The sequence below is a fragment of the Rhizophagus irregularis genome, chromosome 27, assembly GCF_026210795.1.
Source record: "Rhizophagus irregularis chromosome 27, complete sequence".
Classification (NCBI taxonomy): domain Eukaryota; kingdom Fungi; phylum Glomeromycota; class Glomeromycetes; order Glomerales; family Glomeraceae; genus Rhizophagus; species Rhizophagus irregularis.
In genome coordinates, this window is record NC_089455.1 from 267,314 (window position 1) to 292,321 (window position 25,008).

The 25,008-nt window shown below is 24.6% G+C and overlaps 5 protein-coding genes across 5 annotated transcripts; 4 read left to right on the top strand and 1 right to left on the bottom strand.

Annotated features, from left to right (window-relative positions):
• Positions 1-6,792: 6,792 nt before the first annotated feature.
• OCT59_017971 (uncharacterized protein) lies at positions 6,793-7,614 on the top strand (the record flags this gene model as incomplete). Its single annotated transcript, XM_025310029.1, has 1 exon — positions 6,793-7,614. The coding sequence occupies one exon, from the start codon at positions 6,793-6,795 to the stop codon at positions 7,612-7,614; it is 822 nt and encodes a 273-aa protein (XP_025186929.1).
• A 1,272-nt stretch (positions 7,615-8,886) lies between these two features.
• On the top strand, positions 8,887-9,767 carry OCT59_017972 (uncharacterized protein; the record flags this gene model as incomplete). Its single annotated transcript, XM_066148454.1, has 4 exons — positions 8,887-9,027; positions 9,123-9,213; positions 9,299-9,648; positions 9,711-9,767. 4 exons carry the CDS (start codon positions 8,887-8,889, stop codon positions 9,765-9,767), a joined length of 639 nt encoding a protein of 212 aa, XP_066004383.1.
• Positions 9,768-12,908: 3,141 nt separating this feature from the next.
• Positions 12,909-13,847, bottom strand: OCT59_017973 (uncharacterized protein; the record flags this gene model as incomplete). Its single annotated transcript, XM_025313606.2, has 1 exon — positions 12,909-13,847. The coding sequence occupies one exon, from the start codon at positions 13,845-13,847 to the stop codon at positions 12,909-12,911; it is 939 nt and encodes a 312-aa protein (XP_025186931.1).
• Positions 13,848-17,784: 3,937 nt separating this feature from the next.
• Positions 17,785-18,675, top strand: OCT59_017974 (uncharacterized protein; the record flags this gene model as incomplete). The annotated part of the gene is made up of 1 exon (XM_025329313.2): positions 17,785-18,675. One exon carries the CDS (start codon positions 17,785-17,787, stop codon positions 18,673-18,675), a length of 891 nt encoding a protein of 296 aa, XP_025186932.1.
• Positions 18,676-23,506: 4,831 nt separating this feature from the next.
• Positions 23,507-24,598, top strand: OCT59_017975 (uncharacterized protein; the record flags this gene model as incomplete). The annotated part of the gene is made up of 1 exon (XM_025324293.1): positions 23,507-24,598. One exon carries the CDS (start codon positions 23,507-23,509, stop codon positions 24,596-24,598), a length of 1,092 nt encoding a protein of 363 aa, XP_025186933.1.
• Positions 24,599-25,008: the final 410 nt, after the last annotated feature.

Below are 25,008 nucleotides of genomic sequence, written 5' to 3' on the forward strand. Positions count from 1 at the left end.
AACACTCACCATTATAGGTTAGAAATAATTACCGCATACTTTAAATTATTATGCGATATTCTTGAAATGATGAACAATATGCTATCCACAAATGGTTCGTTTGTAAAGGGGTCAAAGATCTTAAAATGTCAAGTACCGTATTTATATATTTTTTGTGGACTTGTGGCTTTAATCAAAAAAAAAAAATTTATGCAAGTATAATTGACACCTAAACTTTCTCGAAAAATGTATGTTACTAGATACATATTTGATTAACTTTTTTTTGATAAACTGATAAGCCTCTAAAGTTAAGCCATTTATTTCTCCGAGTCAAAAAAAAAAAATAAAAAAAAATAACCAAAAAAAAAGAAAAATAAAAAAATAAACAAATTGATAATCTATTTGCAATTATCTTTTCCGACAAACTTAAGCCGCGTTTATTGTAATACCCATTTTTGAACAAATTAATCTGAACACAGAAATCATGTTTGTTTAGTTTTTATTTTTTTATTATTGTTATTATTATTATTATTATTATTATTATTATTGTTATTATTATTGTTTTTTTTTCTTTTTCTTTTTTTTTATTAATAGAATATTCATTGTATCTTCTGTTACTCAAATTTCCAAAATTGTGGCACATTAAAGAATTTTCGATTAATTGATTAATTAAATAATTATTATTAAATTTTTATTATGATTTTTTTTTTTAAATACAATTTTATAATTTATCAAGCCTCTTGAAAGTTAATAAAAAAGATTTTTATATAAAATTATCATTGAAGGCTTTAATTTATTTTAAGAAAATTATATTATTATAATAATTTTTTTTTTTGCTAAGCCAAATATTATAATCTCTCTTTAAAATATTTCTCGAAAAAAATAACTTCGCCGAGTATTCTTTTCTGACGTTATCTATTATTTTTAAAAAACAAATAATTTATTAAACCTTTTCCAACCGAAGCCTCGATGAATTAGATGAATAAAATTATAATTATGTTCTTCTTTTCAATATAAAATAATAAAATAATGATATATAAAAGAAAAATTTTAAAAAAATTCAAGAATTAAAAGTTGAAAATTTAGGAAATATTGAAATTAGGGAATAAAACCGAATAAACCGCACGTGTCAATATACGATTATCATTATCTTAATCTGGAAAGTAACAATGTATAATGTTTTTTTTTTTTTCATTATATCGAGGCTTATCATTATATCGAGGCTTTTAGTTGACATATGGCTTATCATTTATTTATATTACAGTCTGTGCTTTTATACTTTTTGAGTTTACTCTTTTTATTTTATTATGGATGAATTATATCAAAAAATGTGGCTTATGAATAATTTAATAAAAAAAAAAAAAAGTTTTTTTTTCTTTTTTCGAAAATTTCAGAAGAATTCCCGAAAATATACGTGCTAAACCGTAAGAAACCGTAAGATATCGTAACCTTAATCATAAGAATTAAAAACGATTGGTTGGATAGATTTTATGTTTTTGAACTTAACCGAAGTAATAAACGATGACTATTTTTTTTCAGGAATTTCCACGTATTTATTAAATACCGAAAGTATAACCCGATTATAAAAGCAAGTTAATATCGGCAATTTAAATTTTCTTATAAAATATAATAATCTTAACTCTTTATAGTTATCACAAAGAGAAACTAAATAATAAATATCCGAATATGGATCGTAAAAACGCGTGGCACTATTAAACTGTTATTTACTGCGGGCTTAGATGATTTTTTATTACCGGGAATTCACAAAAATTGAAATCTCCTTTAAGGAAATTTGTTTTATCCATTGTAAAATGATAATTAATATATTTTAAAAGTAATTTTAGGAAGATTTTAATTATTTTATACTTGTTTTGATTTTATTAATGATTATTTTCCTTCTTAATTCATTTTATTTTATCTTGAAAATAAAAAATTTAAAAAAATAATCAAACATTTATTATTTTAATTATTTGATTAATTTAGAGTTGGTTACACAATCACAAGAATTTATTTTTTTTCATTGGCATATCTTTTATTTTTGTTTTATCGATATTTTGTTGACAATATGGCTGAGAAAAAAATAAATAAAAATTCTTTATTTTACCAATTATCATATTTTGAAACCTTTAAAAAAAAAAATTATTTTATTAAAATAAAATAGAAAATAAAAAAAATAAACAAACAATAACTTGTTTATTCTTTTTTGGAAAAAAAAATTTTTTTTTTTTTTCAACAAAACATCGCGTGCTTTACAATTCATACTAATTTTTACTTCGAAATACATATCCCGAGAAATATAACACGAGATAACAAGTTAATGGAAATCGTGGCATTTAGTAGATAGTCTTAAAAAAAAAAAAAAAAAATTATAATATTCTTTATTACATTTTAAATTCGTTGGGGCTCATTTCTTAAAGAGAGGCTTTTCGGGCTTATCGAGACTTCATGAAATATTGAGGCTCATCAATCCATTTCCATTATCTTTGTAGGGAAAAAAAAAACTGTATTTTCAAGGATCCGTGCGAGAACTTTTTTCTGCGATCTAGTTTTTTTTTTCTTTTTCCTGCGATTTTACCTGCGATCTAGTTTTTTACTTTTACTTGCGATCTAGTTTTTTTTCTTTACCTGTGATCTAGTTTTGTTCTTTTCCTGTGATCTGGTTTTGTTCTTTTCCTGTGATCTGGTTTTTTTTTCTTTTTCCTGCTATCATTACTTTGATCTAGTTTTTTTTTTCCAAAAAAATTTAAATTAATTCAATTACGAGAGAGAATATAAAATATGAATTGATTACGTACTCCAAGTTTACAATTACAGTACAACTGTTCTTTTAAATCTTTTCATGTGATCCTTTGAAATCTAACTACGTAATGATCCATGTTTGGCTTGTGACTTTACGAATCAAAAAAGATTGAATAAAATATGATTCTTTATTATTAAAAAGAAAGATTTTTATTTGTTTTAATTAATAAATTAAAAAATCATTAACAAAGCCAAAGAAAATAATATATAATGATCGATCTTTCTTCTTTATTATTATTATACTACTATATTACTATATGATTATATGATTATATGATTTGTATGATTTGTATGATCAAAATAATTATTCTTTAAAAAATATAATAAATATAATCGTTATTAAAGCCATAAATATATTTGTATCGTGATTTTACGATTACCGTACGTGTTTTTTTTTATAAAGAACAAATTAGAACAAATTATATATATATAAATTATATTTATCTCGAAAATTTGACGGAAAAATAATAAATTTTAGATACCTGATTATCTTAAAAATAAACAAATGTACGTTCCAAATTTAAAGTTATCGGTTATTTAAATCTGACAGGTAAAATCTTAAAAATTAATTTCTTGTGACGTTTTACGTAATAAACCCGGTTAGTAATTTTCATTAGCCAATCAGATCTTAAATTTATATAAACAATTTTTGACAAAAAGGAAATCATGGTTTACATTATTAAGGTAATAAATATAAAATGAAAAAAAAATATCCAAATTCCCCGGTATAAACAAATATAACCTGTTTGAAATTAACCATAAAAAAATAAACTACAAAAAGTTTTTTAATTATTGAAAAGGTAATTCGCGAGTTTCCCGCAGTTAATGATTCAAATGTCACGAATGTCACGAATGTCACGTTTTTAATGGAAACGCCACGTTAATGTAACGTATAATGTTAATGTTAATGGTTTACGTCACAAAATTATTTATTTACGAATAAAATACAATAAAGTGAAATCTTTTTGATTGTATAATTCATATTTTAAATATATAAAATATTAATAAATTTAATAAAATTTAAAAATTTTCCTTATCATTATATATGTGAGAATTTTTTAACTATGATGTTCACAACGTAATTTGATTGGTTGATTATCAATACATTTGATTGGCCGATTTTAAACTCTAGAGAAAAAAATAACGTATACGTGGTATAATAAAAAGACTTTGTAAACGTTCTTTACGAGAACACATAGCCACAAAGAATGAATTAAAAATTCTTCAACTTTGATATTTTTTTTACGAAAAGAATGAACCAATTATATACTCTATAAAAATTAAAATTAGTGTTTATAATTTTAAAGAACCAATCAAACCGGAAAATTTGGTTTAATTTTTAAGAGAATTCATTTTCTTTAATGATAAACTAACGGTAAACTAACGGTAAACTAACGGTAAATTAACGGTAAATTAACGGTAAATTAACGGAAAAATAATGGAAATTTTTTTATTTCGATTATAATATTTTATTTTATTTTATCTTTTTTTACACGGAAAGATTTCTTCGTTATTATATTAATTTCGGTATATTAATTTCGATATATGATGCACCACGGGAAATATGATGGCTTTGCATACTATCTTTCATTATTATTAGTATTACATTCTAATTAATTAACTATAAAATATTTTTTTAAAATTCTAATTCAATTTATGATTTAAGGCTTATTTTCTTATATAATTCCTTACAAAATCATGCCATCTTTTTTATATTACGAGGCTTTTATATAGAAGAAGGCTTAAAATCACCTAAAATCACCGTTAATTAGGCTTATCCTAACGGTTCATATCTATACATATATTTTTTATTTTTTTTATAACAAGCGAGGCTTATTTATGAGGCTTAAGATAGGCTTGTAAATAAAATAGATCAATATAACGGATATCTTGGCTGTTATAATATTTTTACTGCGTGGGGTTTGTGGCTTTATATACCGTATAATATGATAATATGATTATCAACATAAAAAAAAAAACTGAAAAAAAAAAATTGATAACGTTTTAACGAAAAAATTTGAGAACGTGTAGGTATTAAAAACGTAAAAGTAAAATCTTTTTTTTTTTAATTTTACTTTATAAAGAATTTATAGTAACACACCAAAAAGAACTGAATTATACATATTATTACATGAATTTAATGAATTTTTTGTAAAAAATGGTAAATATTTTAATTATTTTGGAAAAAAAAAAAAAAGAAAATTAAGTAATTAATGATACTTTGAATGGAAATGTGGAAAATTTGGAAAACACTATTTATAAAATTCCACGTAATTATTTAATTTAAAGATAAATAAATTTTATTCAAAATTTTGAAAAATGGTACGATGCGCAAGGATATCATACGATGATTATTACTTTATTATTATTATTTTTTTTTTTAAAAAAAAAAATAATAAAAATAAATAAAATAAAATAAAATAAAATAAAAATTATATATAATGTTTCAAAAAATTTTCCCATAACCACATATCGTACAAATTAATTGAAAGAAGAAAGCTTACGTTGTAATATATTTTAAATTTCAGTATCACACAAAAAATAATCGCGTGATTTTAAAGAGAAAAGAGAATTTTTAATTAGATATATAAGATATGATAGTAACATTTACTGTATAATGTAACTATTACATACTGTTATATTTATATTATAATTAGAATATTTTTTGCCACAGAATTAATTAGCCATAGTACGTAAAAAGAAAAAAAAATTCTATTCGTAATGAATTACAAGCCATTCACACATTTTCGGTCTTTTATAATAACTCTTGCCGTTACATATATTATGGACCCAATTTACGAAATTACCTAACTGATAACTGAACCTGAGTAATGGTAAAGATATAAATAAATAATAAATTAATTCATATAAAACAATATATATTTATTTGTGTTTTAAATAATAATAATAGCATTTATACAGTATAAATAAAAAAAAAATCGTTATTTACTGTATATTATAAAAATTTTTTTTATGTATACATCATTTAATTAATAATTGATAATTGATTATTGACTTATTCTAAATTGGCTTATTATAAAAGAATTAAAATCAGTTGTCAACTTGAATCAGGCCCATTACTTGTATATAATATATTCTTACCTGCTGTATCACAGAAATGCGGTTATAGAACAATCTGGAAGAGTTGAATTTATTAAATATTCTTAATTTGTAAATATCTTTAAACTCGAAATGTAAAAGTGCGTAACATCGAATGCAATTGATTTTTAAATACATATTTGCCTTGCATGCGTGTAAATTACAAAGTGTAAATTGCAAAAGCGTAAATTGCGAAGGCGTAAAATTGCAATAGTATAAAGCCAAATATACTGAATATATACTGAATATTATTGAATATAATGAATATACAGTATATAAAGCATATAAACATATATATATATAATATACATACACATACATATATATGCCATTATCAGTATTATCAGTATTACATATTTAGGAACGACTTGACAAAAAGAGTTTCAAAAGTAGTATTAATGTATTAAAATAATAAATACCTTTTTTAATTTATCCAAAATAAAATCAATGTCACTTTTTACGTTTATATGTTTATTATATTTACTCGATTCGGATGTTTAGTTTATATTTTCTTGTTTGAAATTTTATCAAATTTATCTGATCGCCAAAAATAAGATAACGAAATATGTCGTAATACATTATTTTTATATAGGTTATGAAGTCATTTTTTTGTGTTTAAAACCATTATAAACGGCCGATTTTTTTCCCAAAAAATTATAAAAATCTGCATGCATTTAATGTTTATTTTACAAATTTTCTTTGCAGAATATTTTATTTTCCAAACTGTCATCATATCAAGTAAATTTATAATTAATAAGCGCTTTGAAAACAAAAACAAAAAAAATGTATATAATAACTAAAGTAACTGTAATTACTTTAGGATTTTTTTTTCAACAAAATATAATAATAAAAAAAAAATAATTAGAAACTAAGTCATCAATTCATTAAGATATCGTCAACATAACAGTATAAACAATGTCTCAAATGTCTCAACAAGACAATATTTCTTCTTTTATTAATTGGAAACGATCAATTAGACCACCATTTCCACCAAATATCAATCCAAAAGATTTAATAAAAAAATCTAGAGATGGAGTTTATATAAGAGCTCCTAATGCTTTTATCATTTATCGTAAATTGTTTATTGAAACTTCTAGAAATGAAGGTTATTATTTACCAATGACCGTTATTTCTGTTATGTCTTCACAATCTTGGGAACAAGAATCTGAAATGGTAAAAAATGAATATAAAAGAATTGCTAAAGAAGCTTTTGATTATAGAAAAGAATTGATTCCTAAGACTAAACAACGTAGAAAAAGAGAGAAATGGAACATTGTTTCTTTTGAAAATAATAATAATTCCTCTGTTAAGAAAATAATTAATTCATCAAATGATAATCATGATGATAAATTATTAATATTACAACATGAACAAAAGTTACAAAATCAAACTCCTTATAGTATTTCATCACCCTTTCAAGAAAATTCCAAATTTGATTTTAATTTTCCTCAACATTTAGTATCTCCTCCTACTCCAGAAATTTCAATTGAAAATAATAATTTTTTTGAAATGGAAAATGAAAATTTATTAGAATTTCAAAATGTTTGTACATTACAAAATATTTGTACAAATTCCAACAATTTTAATTCTTATGAATTGAACGATCAATTTTATGAATTTACGCCAATTGATAAATATTACGAATCTCATAATATACAACAAGATGAAGTACAAAATTATCAACAAGTTGAAACAACATACAGCACTTACATTGATGGTCTTGAAATATATTATTAATTAATGTCCTTACGCTTCGCTTTTTTTTTCCTAAAAAAAGAGGAATTATATTTATGGAATTATTATTTATACGATTTTTTTTTTTTACTTGTAATTATTTATTTGTAGATATGTACAATTATTAATTATAGATTAAAAAATTATTCAATAATTATTTATATTAATAAAAGATAAATAAAACTTGATAATAAAATAATAATGAAAGTTGGTTGTACAACAAACCCCGAAAGAAAAGTGCTGTTGGGTTAATATCGTACGCATATTTATTTCTACTAATGTTTGATCGAATGATTAAAATGGTTAAGAAGAAATTTGAACCGATATAACCGATGTAGACTAATCAATATATAGAATGTGTCAGAATTTAAAAACAATTATTTGAATAAATAAAAAGAATATTCTTTCACGGAGTAAAATCTCCATTACAGCGTGTGTGTACGAAAACGCCACTCTATCTGCTGCACATTTGATAAAAAAAAAAATAATAACGGGAAGTGCTGTTTTCGTGTCTTGAGACGTTAATCATTTTATTTGAACCAATCAACATCCAATTAAATTTAGAATTCATTGGTACTACCCTTGTATCCTTACACCAAGGGCGCACACTTACCTTATATGGTAAAATGTTAAAGAGCTTTAAAAAAAAACAAAAACAAATAAGCAAAAATCACTGCAAAGTAATCCATTGTTTGTTTTTTACTTTTTTTAATAAAATTTAATTAGATCTAATTAGATTTTGCCGTTAATTTGAAAAGAGGGAAGGAAGAATAGTAAATTGGTAATTTGTGATAATAGGAATAATTACGACTTTAATAAAGATCTGGTTACTAGGTTTTTTTTTTATTGACCTAAAATTTTATTGTATCAAGAATTAGAATTCAAAAAAGGAATTATTTTTATTTTATTTTATTTATTTTTTTTTTTGTTAATAAAGAATCATATTTATCTCAATTCAATTTTTTCTTTCAATTGCGCTGCATACAATAATATTACACTACGTATATGTTTAAATTTCGTCCCATTAATTTTAAGAACAAATTAAAATCTATCAAAAATTTTATAAATAAATAAAATAAAAAGCTCAATGTTAAAAAATGATTTATTTTAACGATAAAAATATTTTGCAATTTCTACTACTACATTTTGATTCTTTTTAATTCATTCCCTATAATAAAACACTTACAAAAAAAAAAATCGCTTCTTATAAATATCATATTATATTTTTATTTATTTACAATCGAAAAAAACTTCCCACCTGAACTTTATTAAAAAATGTCACAAATTATTTTTCTTTTCCTCTTGTTCTTCACAATAAATTGTGTTAATTCTGCGTCGTTAAAAGTGGTAGTTGGTCAAAATGGTTATATGGAACATTTTGTTCCTAATAGATTGAATGCGATGGTTGGGGATGAGGTAAAACATTAAAATTATTTTCTTATGTTTTCATTGCCTTAATTGGTGAAGATATATATGAATTAAATATAAAAAAAATTTTTTTTTTTTAATAGATAAAATTTGTTATAGGGAATCGTCCACTTAATAGACTCACTGAAGCAGATGGAATGGGTAGCTGTAAAAGGTCTTCAAAACCTGATGCTTGTATGTATAATTTTTTTATTCTTCGCTCGAATTCTCGTCATAAATAGTATTATTAAAAAAAAAATTTTTTTTTTTCTAAAACTAGTTTTTGCAGAAATATCTGAAACACAAAGAGAAGTTACATTTCCGCTTAATGGCGCTGGGAAATTTTTTGTATATGATATAATGTACGGATGTATTGATGATAATGCCTGGTTTGTAGTTAATGTTGAAGAAAGACCAGCAGGAGCGCCACCACCATCAACACCTAATGAACCTGGTCCAGATGGTTCAACATCACCATCTAATCCATCTAATCCATCTAGTCCTAGTGTTCCTTCTATTCCAACTAAATCAACTCTAAGTCCAACTCCAACTCCAACTCAATCTTCAAACAACACTGGAAGTATTACCTCCGTCGTTTCATCTCTCATTGTTATTGGTATAATAGTCGCGGTAGTCTATTTCAAATGTATAAAGAGAAAACCCGTGGTAGTAAATAATTTCAATAACAACAGCAACAACAACAACAACAACAACAACAACAACAACAACAACAACAACAACAACAATAATAATAATAATAATAATAATAATAATAATAATAATAATCATAGTGCTGTGAATATATATAACATTAGTAGTAGTGAAAGCCACGTAAATCAAATGAGAAATAATCATCAATCGCAACATTTCGCTGCCGCCGTTTACCAGTGAATTTTCGCTGGGGAAGTTTGAATTAAAGTTGATTGTTAGTAAATAATAAATATATGAAATAATATCTGTGATATTATTACTATTATATGTTATTATATATTAAATTTTATTTAAATTTACATATATTTTACAAGACAATTTTTTATCAACATTTAACATTTTACATTTCATTTTTTAAATTATAAATTATTATAAAATCATTCTTTTATTATTAACGTTGATATTATTATGTAAAAAATCCCCGATGTTATGATAGTAGAAATTGTATAAATTTTTTTTTTTAAAAAAATACATTTTATTTTATTTACAACTGTGTTAAATTACTGTTAAATTAGAATTGAATATTCATCTCCAAAAAATAAATAAACACATGTGAAATTATTGATCCTTTAATTTTTGGACTAATAATAATACAATATAGTACACATTTAAATTCGATATAATGGAACCATCCGTTCCATTAGTAAAATTTGTCAAAAATCCGTTATCCGAATTCCGTTATATCGAGAAATCCGGACTCCGTTATATCGAGAATCCGTTATATCGAGAAATCCGAATTCCGTTATACCGAGAAATCCGAACTCCGTTATATCGAGAATCCGTTATATCGAGAAATCCGAATTCCGTTATGCCAAGAAATCCGAATTCCGTTATATCGAGATTCGAGAATCTGTTATATCGAGAAATCCGAACTCCGTTATATCGAGAAATCCGAATTCCGTTATGCCAAGAAATCCGAATTCCGTTATATCGAGAAATCCGAACTCCGTTATATCGAGATTTGAGAATCTGTTATATCGAGAATCCGAATTCCGTTATACCGAGAAATCCGAACTCCGTTATATCGAGATCCGAGAATCTGTTATATCGAGAATCCGAATTCCGTTATGCCAAGAAATCCGAACTCCGTTATATCGAGAAATCCGAATTCCGTTATATCGAGAAATCCGTTATATCGAGGGTAAATTACTGTAATTAGATAATCCAATATATTCAAAGATTTTACTTACTGCATGTTCCGTTATATCAAGGTTCCGGTATATCGAATTTCACTATGTACTACAATCAGAACTCTATATAATGAACCTTCCACTGAAAGAAATTGTTATATCGAAATTTATTAAGTTTGATATTAAGGTTGGTTACCGTAAGTAACGATTATTATATATCGAATTACAACCTTTAGCGGTTGTAGTTGTAATAATATAAACGTAAGCTAAATTGGCCGTAAATACTACACTATTGTGGTTGGCTAAAAGATGGTAATCCTGATTTACTGTACAACTATTTACTTGACTTTTGGACTACGGAGACCAACACTATTTGATATACCGATTTTTTATATGTTTATACAGTACTGTACATAAAAAGATAAAAAATTTGTTTATCGCGAAATTCATTGACTCCCTATAAAAAATTTACCATATTATTTCCATAAATGTAATTCACATTTCAGCCTCGAAATTATCCAAGTTGCTTAGATTTTTAAATATTTTTCCGTAATTAAACAAAAATTACGAATAAAATTTTTTACAAGGAATATATTAAAAAATTTCAAACAAAAGTGGCCATATTCCCATATTCAGATATTCTCTCCATAAATTTAAATGCTTCATGTTCCAAGCAAAACATTCCTATCCGAATATTCTTTTATTGTGCCATCTTTATTTGGTCTAAGTGATGATTATTGTATGGCGCACTGTGGCAATGATAAATGACACGCATGATGCACATTATAATACATTTATTGCTCTATAAGGCAAGAGAGCGTCAAGGCCTAGGCCGGTCCACTTATTTATCACCATGTTATGGTTTGTATGGTCCACTTGGTTGGTAGTACAGTAGTACATTGTCCATACCATTCTCATGGCGCCCAGTAAGGGGGATACTACCAACTGTATGCAGCGCCGTACGGCTTTCAAAGTTAATTAAGTTTTCTGTAAGAAGTTAATCAATCATAACTCTATTTAATAAATATTAATGGCGAATTTTTATGGTCGTTACACGTGAGGCAGAGAAAGAATTATTACTGCAATGAATGTAGACAATGATACAGATAGAGAAAGAATTATTACTGCAATGAATGCAGACAATGAGAAAAAAATTTATGTTACATTTGTACCAATCATTTTCAAAAATATAAACAGTGTTCTAGAACGACCTAAATAAATCAGCAGCTGTAAATTATTAATTCTTGTATTCTAAATATATTCTTTATCTTTGCATTTAATAACAACAACAACAATAATAATACTTTATAATAATTTCAGTTTATCAAATTTCACGAAACAATTATTTTTTTAAATTTTTTTTTATAATACAATAAATAAATTTTTATTTTAAATAAATAATTACTAATAAATGATGAATAATATTTTTTTTTTAAAAAAAAAGTGATAAAAGTGATAAAATAAATAAAAATAATAAAAAAAAAAAATTAATGCAATATACAGGAAATATAATTAAATATACGTGAATGAAAAAAAATTGAAAATGAAAAAAAAATAAAAAAAAATAAAAATCTATGTTAATCCGGGTCAAATATCTTTCTTTTTTTTTTAAAAAAAAAAAATTTCTAATTAAGAAAAATTTTTTTTTTAAAAAAAAATTTAAATTCATATAAATTCATAAATTTTTTTTTTTCTCGATTAATAAAAAGTAGTGGTTTTAGTAGTAGTGGTTTTTAAAATCAAAAATCTTAGAAAAATAATCTTAAAAAATAATTCTTAAACATTTCCATAAAAAAAAATACGTAACACGATGGCCCGGAGAAAAAAATTAAATGAATAATATATACATCTAAAAATACATCTAAATAAAATAAAATAAAATAATAAATTATACCCCAAAAAAAAAATTCTATCCGTAAAAACAAAAGAAGAGAAAGAAAGATTTTATGTACATATATTTACAAATATCAAATAAAATTTTGATTAAAAAAAAAACTTAATTATAAAATAATTCTTATGAGATCAATTCGTTTTTTTCAAGGTATTCTTTTACATAGTATAATAATATTCAGAAGATTCTGTAGGTAAGTAATCTTGTGAAATGTTAAATGTATATTTTGAAGGAAAATCATATAATGAACTATCCGTGTTAATTTCAAGTCCATCTAGGAAAGAAGAAGAATGTTGTCTTTGGGATTGTTGTTCTAATATTAAATTAATATCAAAAATTTCAAAAGATGAAGTAGAATCTGATGGTTCTAAATCCAATAAATATTGATCATTATTCTTAGGGGAACTAATTGATGAAGAATCTGGACTTGAGAACCAATGATTTAATTCATTAGTACCGTCCGCTCCATCTGATAAATTTTCGTCGAAAGATGACCTAATTGGAGACGGAATCATAAATTGAGCTGATTCTTTATGAGATGAACTTGATGAAATCACAGGTGAGCTCGTTGGACTTGATTTATTTGATAGAGATTCAGGTGGAGATAAAGGATATTGATTATCCAAGGAATTATTACTAGAAGATTTTGATGTGGTTTTTGATGATTCAAGGTTAAATTTAACCTCCTCATCATCAAATTTTACAATGTTCCATTTCTCACGTTTACGGCGTTTATTATTTCTTGGTAACATATCATTACGAAGATTAAAAGCTTCCTTGCCAAGGCGTTTGTACTCAGACTTAACTTGAACCGATTCTTGTTCCCAGGATTGTGAAGCCATTGAAGAAATGACAGTCATAGGTAAAAAATAACCTTCAGACCGAGCGGTCTCGATAAACCATTTTCGATAAATGATGAAAGCATTTGGTGGTTTACTCATACTTCCATCCCTCGATTTCTTTAAAAGATCTTGTGGTTTTATGTCCGGTGGAAAAGGAGGTCGAATGAATGGTTGAGCACCATTTATAACAGTACTTGGCATAGAAGGATTACTCGAATCAATGAAAACGCATGCACGTGAGATACGTTTACTCATTTTTGACAATTAATAATTATGAACAAGGTAATGTATATTTAATTATTTCTTAATGTGAATTAAAAGAAATAGAAAAAAAAAAATATTTTTTTTTCTAAGCTTTTTTCTTATTAGAAGGGAAATTTATTGAATGTAAAAATGGAAGGATTGTGTGGGGAAAATTTATTTCTTTTTATAATATTATGTGAGTCTTGCTTATCAAATTTAGGAGGGAGTTTTATTAACACACTTTCCTTTTTGGTCTCTTAAGAACGCATATTAGAATCTCATTAGAATAAACAAGGCAGAAGTTCTATGTGGTATCACAAAAAGTACAATGTAATCTTACTGTGAGTGCATAGAGGTTTGGTTTTTTAAGGAACTTATTATGAAGAGATGATCTCTGTTTGTGATAAGGGTTCGGAGTTTAAAGAAAAAAAAATAAAAACAAAGGAACAAAATCTATTTTTATATCTGGAAATTGACCGTATTAATAAACATTTTACTTCTGCGAAATTTATTCTAAAAAGCCATTTTTTTGAAAAATGTTTTTTTTAAATAATGGAAAATCTCCCTTCACTGCATAAATGTAATTTCCATATATGAATACATTAAATCCATTATACGTTATAAGGTGATTTGACGTTATTTATAATTTTTTTTTTATTGTGTTCCAAAACTTTCAATGCGCCCAATAAAGCGCAAAATAACTTGATTTGAACATTACGGCAAAACGGCAAGTTACTGATATGGCACATTTTTATAGTTGACAATGTAAAATACGAAAATAGTTTTAATTGTTGTTGATCTACGATTAATTAACAATTTTACCAACCTATACTGATAAAGGAATGATTATCCAGAATCGACTGATTTTTTTTCATTGGATACTAGACTAAATTTGGCAAGTAAGATATAATAATCAATTCCTATAATAAAGTTATCACAAACTTATTCGGATAATATTCAAACATGGGTTACATTTGTGTTACTCTTAATTTTTTAATTAAAGATTTCTAATGGTTTCACGGGTCAAAATAAACTTATCATTCATATGAAAAAAGTGTAGATCACGAGGGTTTCCCCATATTTATTTGATCTTTTTTGATGCCATAATCAAATAGTATATCAAAAAAGATAAGCAATAATCTAATACGGAGGGAATACGGTTTTTTTTTTTTAATCCTTTTTAGTTTTTTAATAAATATTTTTTTTTAAATTATGAAAATAATAAATAATAATAATAATAATAATAATATAATAAATAATAATAATAGCCTTTGTTGTTTGTATGCACATATTCTTTAAAGAATTTCTTTTTTTTTTCTTTGTCTCATTATTATTTCATTGATCTCGTGATCTTCAAATACTAAAAAACTTATTAAATTTTTATATTTTTAAATTTTTAAATTTTTATTAAAAAATAAAAAAAAATATAATAATGATAATAAACAAATAAAATAAAATAAAGGAAAAAAAAAATAACATCTCTATGATTAATAACAAAGTTTTTCTTATTATAAAAGGTATAAAGGCTTGAGAAATAACAAGTATTAAGAGAGATAGATACTTGCATAATTTTCGCGCCTCAGTTTTTTTTTTAAACGTTAATTTACATTGTTTACTTAAGGGTAAAAGGAAATAAACAAACAAATTATTAAAAAAAAAACCTCCGGACAAGAAATGCAAAATATCTATCAAAAATAGAAGGTCTATTATTCAATATTAGACCAAATACGTTTAAATCGAGGAATTGAAGACAAAAAAGGTTTCCTATTTATGGTAACTGCTTTTTAAAATGGAAATTGATAGCATGTAGTTTTTTCCATTTTTTAACATTTTTAAAATATGAATATTTGACCAATCAAAAAAAAAAAATAGTGGGTGCTTTTACCTGATACCTTTTATAAATCGGTTGGTAAACGCTGTGCGTGCGCTGCGCTTGTTGGTATTTATTGTTTTCTGGGCAATTTCTAAGCCTGTGATCTTTAATAGATGATTCCTATAGATGATTCCTTACAAGTTACAAGTTATTGTTAAGTTGATTAAGAATATGCGAGATTTTTACTGAGTAATTAATAAATTAGTAATTGAAATATCAGGAATATACTGACCGATATTTTTTATGAGACATCCAATATTGAAATCATACATTTGGGTAAGTAATTAAGTATATTTCCAGCGCAAATAAAATCTTATCCTAGGACAATTTCTTTGGCATTGCGTACAGTTACGTGGAGTATAGATATATTATATATTACGATATAATCATAAAGTTAGAAACTTCTAGGATAATAACTTTTCGTAGTAAATAAATTTTATTGGATAATTCAATAATTCATGTATTTATGTAACATAATGAACATAATGAAAATTGTGATTTCGATTTTTCAAAGTAAAAAAGTTTTGTGTTACACTCTGCGTCACACCTGCGTCACAAACATGTGACTAGTATCGACTCCTTATAACAACGGTCTTTGTCCGATATCCTTCATTCAATAAGTAAGTTATTGTTCGGTCATTACGCCGATTTCAATATTTGGATAATTGAATTTCTCGGCCATTAATTCCCGTATAGAATCGACTATATACAATTTGTGTCTAAATAACAACTTTTTCTCATAATATAATATATTAGATATTGTAGACTGAAAAAAATTTGAAATTGATAATTTAATTTCGGCAAATTTTGTAGACGCATAAGTTACCGAATCTTGACGTAACACAAAAATTCGGTATTGCCACAATTGGTTATGTGGCATTAAAATAATAATTAATAATTTTAGCCACAACATTATATAATGAAAGTTATGTAAGTAACACACAAATCACACAAAAAATTCTGTACCTAATTATAATTGTAGGGGTTTTGTTTGGAACTTTGGCTTTGTAAATCTCGATTTATTAAACTTTTCATTGATTAGTGGATTATAAATCAAAGTGGGGTGATTTTTTTTTTTCTACAAGAAATTTTATCGTGCGTAAAGTTAGATTTGTCTCAAAAAGTAGGAAAAAATAATTAATTTTTTTATTGACCGTAGTAAAATATATGTTCTAGTCCTTCGAAATGGTTGATCTATATTTCTAAATCAAGATTAACAATGACATAAACTTTGAGTTGAAAGGATTCTTTGTTAAACCTACTTGGGTTTCAAAATGTATTTTTTTTTTTTTAATAAGATATGACCTAGACATAACTCAGATTCCTATTGTATTCTTTTTTTAGTTCAACCCTTTCAATTATTTGGGTAAACTAATTTATTATTTTTAGATTTGAATGAGCAAAAAAATTTTTTTTTTCTTTTATTTTTTTTTCCCTGTTGTTTGTTGTCAACTGTCAGCTGATGATTTTTAAAAAAAGGCCGGGGTTACGCTAAACTCTTTTTTTTTCACTCGGCTTACATTGTTCGGAATTAAAACTCAATCTGCACCTTATTTTAATTTCGGCCTTAACTATTTACGGGTGTTTCAATTTTTGATGTAAAAAAACAAAATTATGTTTTACAAATTTCTTAAATTTCCTGGAATAAAAATTAAAAATTTGGTAATTGTGGCTGTTGTAATGTTTATTAAAATGAACAACAAAATCTAGAAATGGGATCACAAATAAGTAAAAATAAAGTCTATGAAGTTTATTAGCCACAATTAAAAACATTTATCTTTTTAATAATTAATACCAATGATTTGGCTACAAATTAAATGTCATTGTAACCAACTGTAATAGTGTATAAATTTTGTAAATCATTTATATTTTTTACAAAATTCCGGTTTCGGTAATCATCATTTTTGAATTGATTGGAGAAAAACATAAATACCGTGTCATTCGTTTTTTCTTTCATTTTTTTTTTTAAATCAACCCTCAGGAAAAAAAATAAAAATTCGAAGTTAAAAATATATATTATATATATATATATAAATTAAGCACTTTTTTTTTTTAAAGTTAAAGAATTACCTTATAATGTCATCATCAGTATTTTATAGACATCGAGTTTTTATTAATTCAAATGATCCTGGTATACATAACCAAATAATTGATGGTACTCAACCGATCATAAAACTTCCCTTCCCTCCTTATATCGATCCGTATGATTTAATTATTAAATCTCAAGATGGTAAAATCCCATCTCGTTCTCCTAACGCATTTATTATTTATCGTAAAGTTTTTATTGAAACTGCTAGAAATGAAGGTTATATTTTGCCAATGACCGTTATTTCCTCAATGGCATCGCAATCCTGGGAACGGGAAAGCGAAGAAGTTAAAGAGGAATATAAACGATTATCTAGAGAAGCTTTTGATATTCGTAATGAAATGTTACCAAAAGAAAAACGTAAAAGAAAAAGAGGAAAGTGGAACATCATTTCTTTCGAAAAATCAAAAAGATCCCGTAAAAACCCTGTACAAAGTCCTTCTCATCAAGAAATTACGAATTCAACTTCTAATATTAGTCCAGTAAATGTAAATCTTAATAATAATAATAATAATAATAATGAGATTAATAATAATGAAACTAGTTCTATTATTCCTTCATTTGAACAGTTTAATTTTGATTTTACTCAATATATGAATAATATGATTCCAAGTCCTGAAATTCCTGAAATGTATAATAGTCCAGGATCTTCAATCATTAGTTCCCCCGAAATAAATGATTACACTCCTCCCGCCGAGAACAATTTAGTCGAAACTCCAATTTTATACGAGGAAGAATTGTTTAACTTAATGCCAATTAATAACGAAATTCGAAATACTGAACAATTCTTTAATTATAATTTCGACGAATCTCAAATAAATCCGACATTTTCGACAATTTACGAACCTTCCGAATTGAACTTTAATTTTTATCATTACTAAATATATGATTTTTCAACGAATTTGATATTTTTTTAATGAATTTAATAATTTTTAACGTTTTTGTTATTCTACGAGTAATATTTTAAAGATTTTTAAAGTCAATTTTTTATACTGATCGTCTTCTAGGATAGATTTTAATTTTTCTTATTATTTGAACGATGGTTTTTATAAGCGACAATTTTATTTGTTTTAAGATTTGTTTTTTACATAATTTTATTTATTCTTTTTTTTTGAGTGTTTATAAGCGACAATCTTTTTTATTCTTTTTTGTTTTTATGAGTGACTATTTTATTTATTCTTTTAAGATTTGCTTTTTATGTTTTTTATGGTTTTTTTTGCATTTATCTTTATTCTTTTTATGGAAGGGAAATTTTTTTTGCATTTATTTATCCTTTTTATGTGAAAAGAAGATTTATTTATGATTATTTTTATCCTTTTTATTGGAAGAGAAGTTTTTTATGATTATTTTATCCTTTTTATGTGAAGAGAAGATTTATTTATGATTATTTTATACTTTTTATGGAAGAGAAGATTTATTTATGATTATTTTTATCCTTTTATATGAAGAGAAGTTTTTTTTGCATTTATTTATGATTATTGTTTTTCTTTTTATGGAAGGGAATATTTTATTATGAAAGAATATATATGTATATATATATATATATATATATAAAGAATACATGAATCAAATGTTCTTTTTTCTTTCTTCGATAACAAACACAAACAAACAAATCAAACAAACAAACAAAAAAAAACAGAAAAAAATTCCTTTGATTCGTACTTTTTTTAAAAAAATAAATATACACATTAAATCATAATTCGAACAATATACTGTTATGTAATGTATAATATACACACGTTTTTTATATAAATTATTTTTGGTAACTCAAATTTAAAATTACCTTTTATGGAAGTAAGAAATTTATAAGTGAAACAAACGTCATTGATTTCATCACGATTGATGGATAAACCTTAAACCTATAGGTCAATTTTATACCAGCAAATTCCGGATGATTTATGGTGTACTGTGTATGGCAATTTCAGCGTAACGTTTTAAAAATTTCTTGTTTAACCATGTTTAATGAAATAATGATTTAGCCAAAATAGTTTTGGTTTTTTTTTGAACTTTCTAAAACTTCATAAACAAAAAAAAGGTATTCACGCACAACCGCATATTGAAGTTATTATAGTAATACCCGCCAAATCACTTTTTTTGTAATTTAAGTTTCATCTAAACCTAAAAAATTTATATAAAAGAAAAAAAAAAATTTTTTTTTTCATAACAATACTAATTAATATATATATAGAAATAAGGTGACTTTAATAAATTTGTACGGAGTGAGATAGGTACCTTATTACCATATCTAATATTATCATTGACTTTTTTTTTTACTCATTGAAATAAAAAATTTTGAAATACAAGTTAATTTTAGGAATTTTTAATAATCTTTTGAAAATACAATTTTAAAATTTTTAAATTTTTAAAATTTTTATTATTATTATTATTATTATTATTATTATTATTATCATCAGTAGGATCTAGATTGTATACATCATTCGCAATTGGTAGATCAACAAGTTTTGTTATTGTCTCAGTTATAAAAAAAAAATTTTACGCCAGAACCCCAGAACCAAAACCACTTTACAAAAAAAGTTACTCTAATCAGCTGATATCATTTTAAAACTCAAATCAAAAACCGTAGCGGTGATCAATGACGCATTAGTGAACCTAAAAAAAAATAAAATTTTTCAATTTTGTTCCGTTTAAAAGTACATATTAAGAAGGTGGAATTTTGACTCCTTAAAGATAGAATTTATGACTGAATTCTTTATCTATATATTAAATAATTCGTCCAACTTGTAAAATGTTTCTTTCATTTTATCAATGAATTTGGTCTATTACCATTATTTTTAAAGACCATGAATGAATTTCAAAAATGTTAGAAGTAATGGGAGGAACGAGGGGTTAATGATATAATATTTAATATTTGAACCAATTGAACCGATCGTCACATGACAAAACATTCATTATTTATGTAGTGTTACTAACGCTTCTTTAGTTCTTAGATTTTGAGTTTTTTTCAAAAAAAAAAAAAAAAAAAAGTAAATAAATAAATAAATAAATAAAATTTTTTTTATATAATTATTTAGAATTTTAATTAATTTAATTGTGTAATGATAACACTAAATTAAACGTCAATTTGCAAACATTTTATCATTCATGGGAAGAATCGAAGTTACACGGTATATAATAAATAATATTCTCATATTCTAAAAATTTTTGTTTCGATCATTATTTTCAAATAATTTAAAATTCAAAAGTAATTGCGTCATTTTTGAAACAAATAAAGAAATAATATTTAATATTAAAATTAAAATGTTCTTTTATTTATTATGTTGTGTTAATTGAAAACAAAAATTTATTTAGATCTAGATCAAAAGTATTTAAAAATATTTACAATAATACGTAATGAATAGACAACGAAATACGCAATAATTTTACGCCACTTAATCATTGCAAGAACTTTTTAAAGAATAATAATAAGTTTTTTTTTTGAAACAAAAAATTTTTTTATAAAAAATAATTAATAAATACAAACAGACAAAATTAGATAAAATCCATCACAAGTTTTTTTATACATAAAAAGTTAGTTTGTCTAAAAAAAGAAAGCAACAATAATTTACTTTAAAAAGGAGTTTTATTTCACCCTTCTAATCCCAAACAAGTTATGTTTTGAACAAAGTTCGTCAGCAAAAAGTAATTCTGTTTACAAGCAAAATAAATTTAGTTTCCAATTATTAAACATCAAAATTTCACAATTTGCATGGTGTTGTACATAAGTCCAAATTTAGTACAAATTCTTAAATGTATGGTAATTATTATTTTGGACAATATTTTGCATCTTTCTGATTATATTTATTTAGTGACAATCTGAACACATTAATAAAATAGATGCTTATAAAAACGCGGTAATTTTGGCTTCGAAAAAAAATTTCTCAAGATAAATGCAAAAAAAAAAAATGATATGATTAAAAAAATTCCCTTTTAAAAAAAACAAAAAAAAAAAAAGATTGTCTCTTAAGCATATGTGCAAAAAAAAATGCACATTTTTATAATAAGTTTATTATAATTATTATTTTTTATGAACCTACGAAATTTCGATTTCTTTTTTTCAAAAGAAATAAATTATTATGAATAATTAATTATTATAAATAATAAGAATAAATTAAAATCCATCCTAGAAGACGATAAAGTAATAATTGTTCGAATCTACCGAATTACGAAAACCATTTATACGAATTTCTACAAGAACAGAGTTAACGTTATTGAAATCTTTATCTCTACCACGCTATCTCGAAATCGCGTTTACGGCGTTTACGAAAAGAAACGATTAATAATTAGTTATGTTCGTTAATTATCTTACTTGAATCATTTAATATATATATTTAATTGAAGAAAAGAATAATATTTAAATTTGAATTGTTCTCTTTAAGCATTTAGTAAAATAATATTTTATAAATGCCTATTTTTTTTACATTTCATTAATAATTTTATCAATTGTATTTTTTTTCTTCTTTTTTTTTACCTTGCTCTTGAAATTTTAATTGTTTTTGATTGGTTCTTGTTCCTTAATTATCAAACATTCATAAACAAAATATTTATAAAATGATTTATTAAATATTAGCTGGTATTGAGATGATAAAATCTCCTTTTTTTTTCGATTAACAATAACTGAAATAAGATATTTCGACATGTAATGATCATAAAACAATATGAATATAAATATAATATTTTATATAAATATTATATATAAATATTATATTATTAAAAAATAAAAATAAAAAAAAAATCTTTTTTTTTCCTCCTTTTTGTTAAAAAAGAGAATCGATGCGAAAAACTTGTGTTTCTTTTATAATTACGATTCTAGGACATAAATTTGCCTTATATAGATTGTTTGCTTGCAGATGATTTTATGTTGAATGTTTACTATATTGGAAAAAAACCGATGTAACCGAACTGTGCATATCTATTTATGGAAGAACCGATGTTAACAATTATTGTATTGTAAAATTTCTCATTGTAATTTAAACGTGTACTTACTAATATATATATAAAATTTTAGTAACGGTTCAAGTTGCCATTCCCATTATTAAATGACTACTTACCTGCATTACATAAAATTTGAGGACTACTAAAGGTTATGTGTATACATAGTTAGAAAGAAAGAAACCATTTGTGATAATATTAAAAAAAGTAATCATCATAGTATGGCGTATTAGTGATATTATTGTGATTCAAAAGTAACCAAATATTGTTTTCCCCGATATTTTTTCGCCGAATTTGTTATTTATCAAACATTTATTTCTAATTATAATTTCTTATGCGGTTCTTCACCATTATTAAGAAATGTGGCTGGTATAGTGAAACTTTTGAAGATCTAAATCATTAAATAAGGAAAATCATTGCTAACAAATGTATTTTCCTAATAAAGCTTTTTACGGTGTTATTAGTATCCGTTAAACGGTTAAAGAGACGTCATAATATATATTGATACATTTTTAAAATGTAACACACCTTTTTAATAACAAATTTGTTAAATTTTTCGGTTCATCGTTATATTTATACACCCCTTGTTAATCTATAATGTTAAATATTATGAAATTTTAGGACTCCGGAATCTATTTTTGAGCTTGGCAAGTGACAAACGGTAAAAAATATTTCCCTTCGAAATTTAGTGACTGACGAAAAATTATAAATACACTCGCCTCAACAAGCCTCAATTCTTCAATCCAAAGAATAATTGTAAAAATTTAATTAGTAACAAAACAAATGTCTTCTCAAAATCGTACATTTGCTTTCGTCGATTCAAATGATGATTCGAAACAAATAATTACCATGAGTCGACCAATCATTAAAGTTCCATTTCCACCTGTTATTGATCCATATGATCTCATAGTAAAAACTAAAGATGGAAGAATCAAATCTCGTGCTCCTAACGCTTTTATTATTTATCATAAAATTTTTATTGAAACCGCTAGAAATGAAGGTTATCATTTACCAATAACTGTTATTTCTTCAATGTCTTCTCAATCATGGGAAAAGGAAAGTGATGAAGTTAAAGATGAATACAAACGTATTGCTAAAGAAGCTTATGAAATTCGTAATGAAATGTTACCTAAATCCCAAAGGAAAAAAAAGAGAGGAAAATGGAATATTATTACTTTTGATAAAAAACGAACTCGAAAAGATAATTCACTTAAAATTCAAAAACCTATTAGAGAGACTACGGAACTAATTCAATTTTCTTCTCCTATTTCTTTTCAAAATATTTGTCCATTTCCACAATCTGAATCGTTTAATAAAACTAGTCAAAATTTTGAACAATTTGATTTTGATTTGCTTCAACATATGATTCCTAATGAAATTAATAATTCTGTTGATTTAATTAATTTTGATTTTGATAATAATAATCAATTATTACTTAGTCCAGGTCTTTCAAATATCAGTTCACCTGAAATAAATTCACAAAATGATTATAACTTTCAATCTTCACCAGAATCATTTTCAGATATAAATGAATCACCAATTATCACCGAAGAAGAATTATTTGATTTATTGGAGCAAGTTAATGAAGATAATTCGTATGCCACGAATGAGGGACTTGGAATATCTGATTCAATTGAATTTGTTCCAACATCAACGTTATCTCATAATTCAGAAGAAATTTTATTTTCTCGTGAATTGATAGACATGAACGCATTTAATGAAACAAACAACGCAATTAATGCAACAAATAACGCAATTAACGCAATTAACGCAACCGTTACCGTTACTGAACCAAATAACGTAATTAACGCAATCGTTACCGAATCAAATAACGCAATTAATGCGTGGAATTTTGATTATCCTTATTATTTGTAAAGATATATTTCTAAAAATTTTGTATATTTCTAAGTTTTTTTTTTAATAAACCAATTATATGTTTATTATAGTATGATTAAGAAACGGGCGTCTTGCCTTGAATTCATATTTATATATATTTATATAATTTTTGAGGAATATGAGACATATGAACTATGCCGTGATATATGCCGTGATATATGAAAGATTATAGACTTTCCGTGACTTATGAACCATTAACGTGACATATGGATTATATATATGTATACTATTATGGATTATATATATAATATATGTATATAGTAAATTTTCTGGGACATATGAACTATTATGGATTATAGTATATGTGTATATAGTAAATTTCCCGAGATATATGAACTATTATAGGTTTTCTGTGATATAAGGACTACGCTTGTAGATTTTTTCTTTTT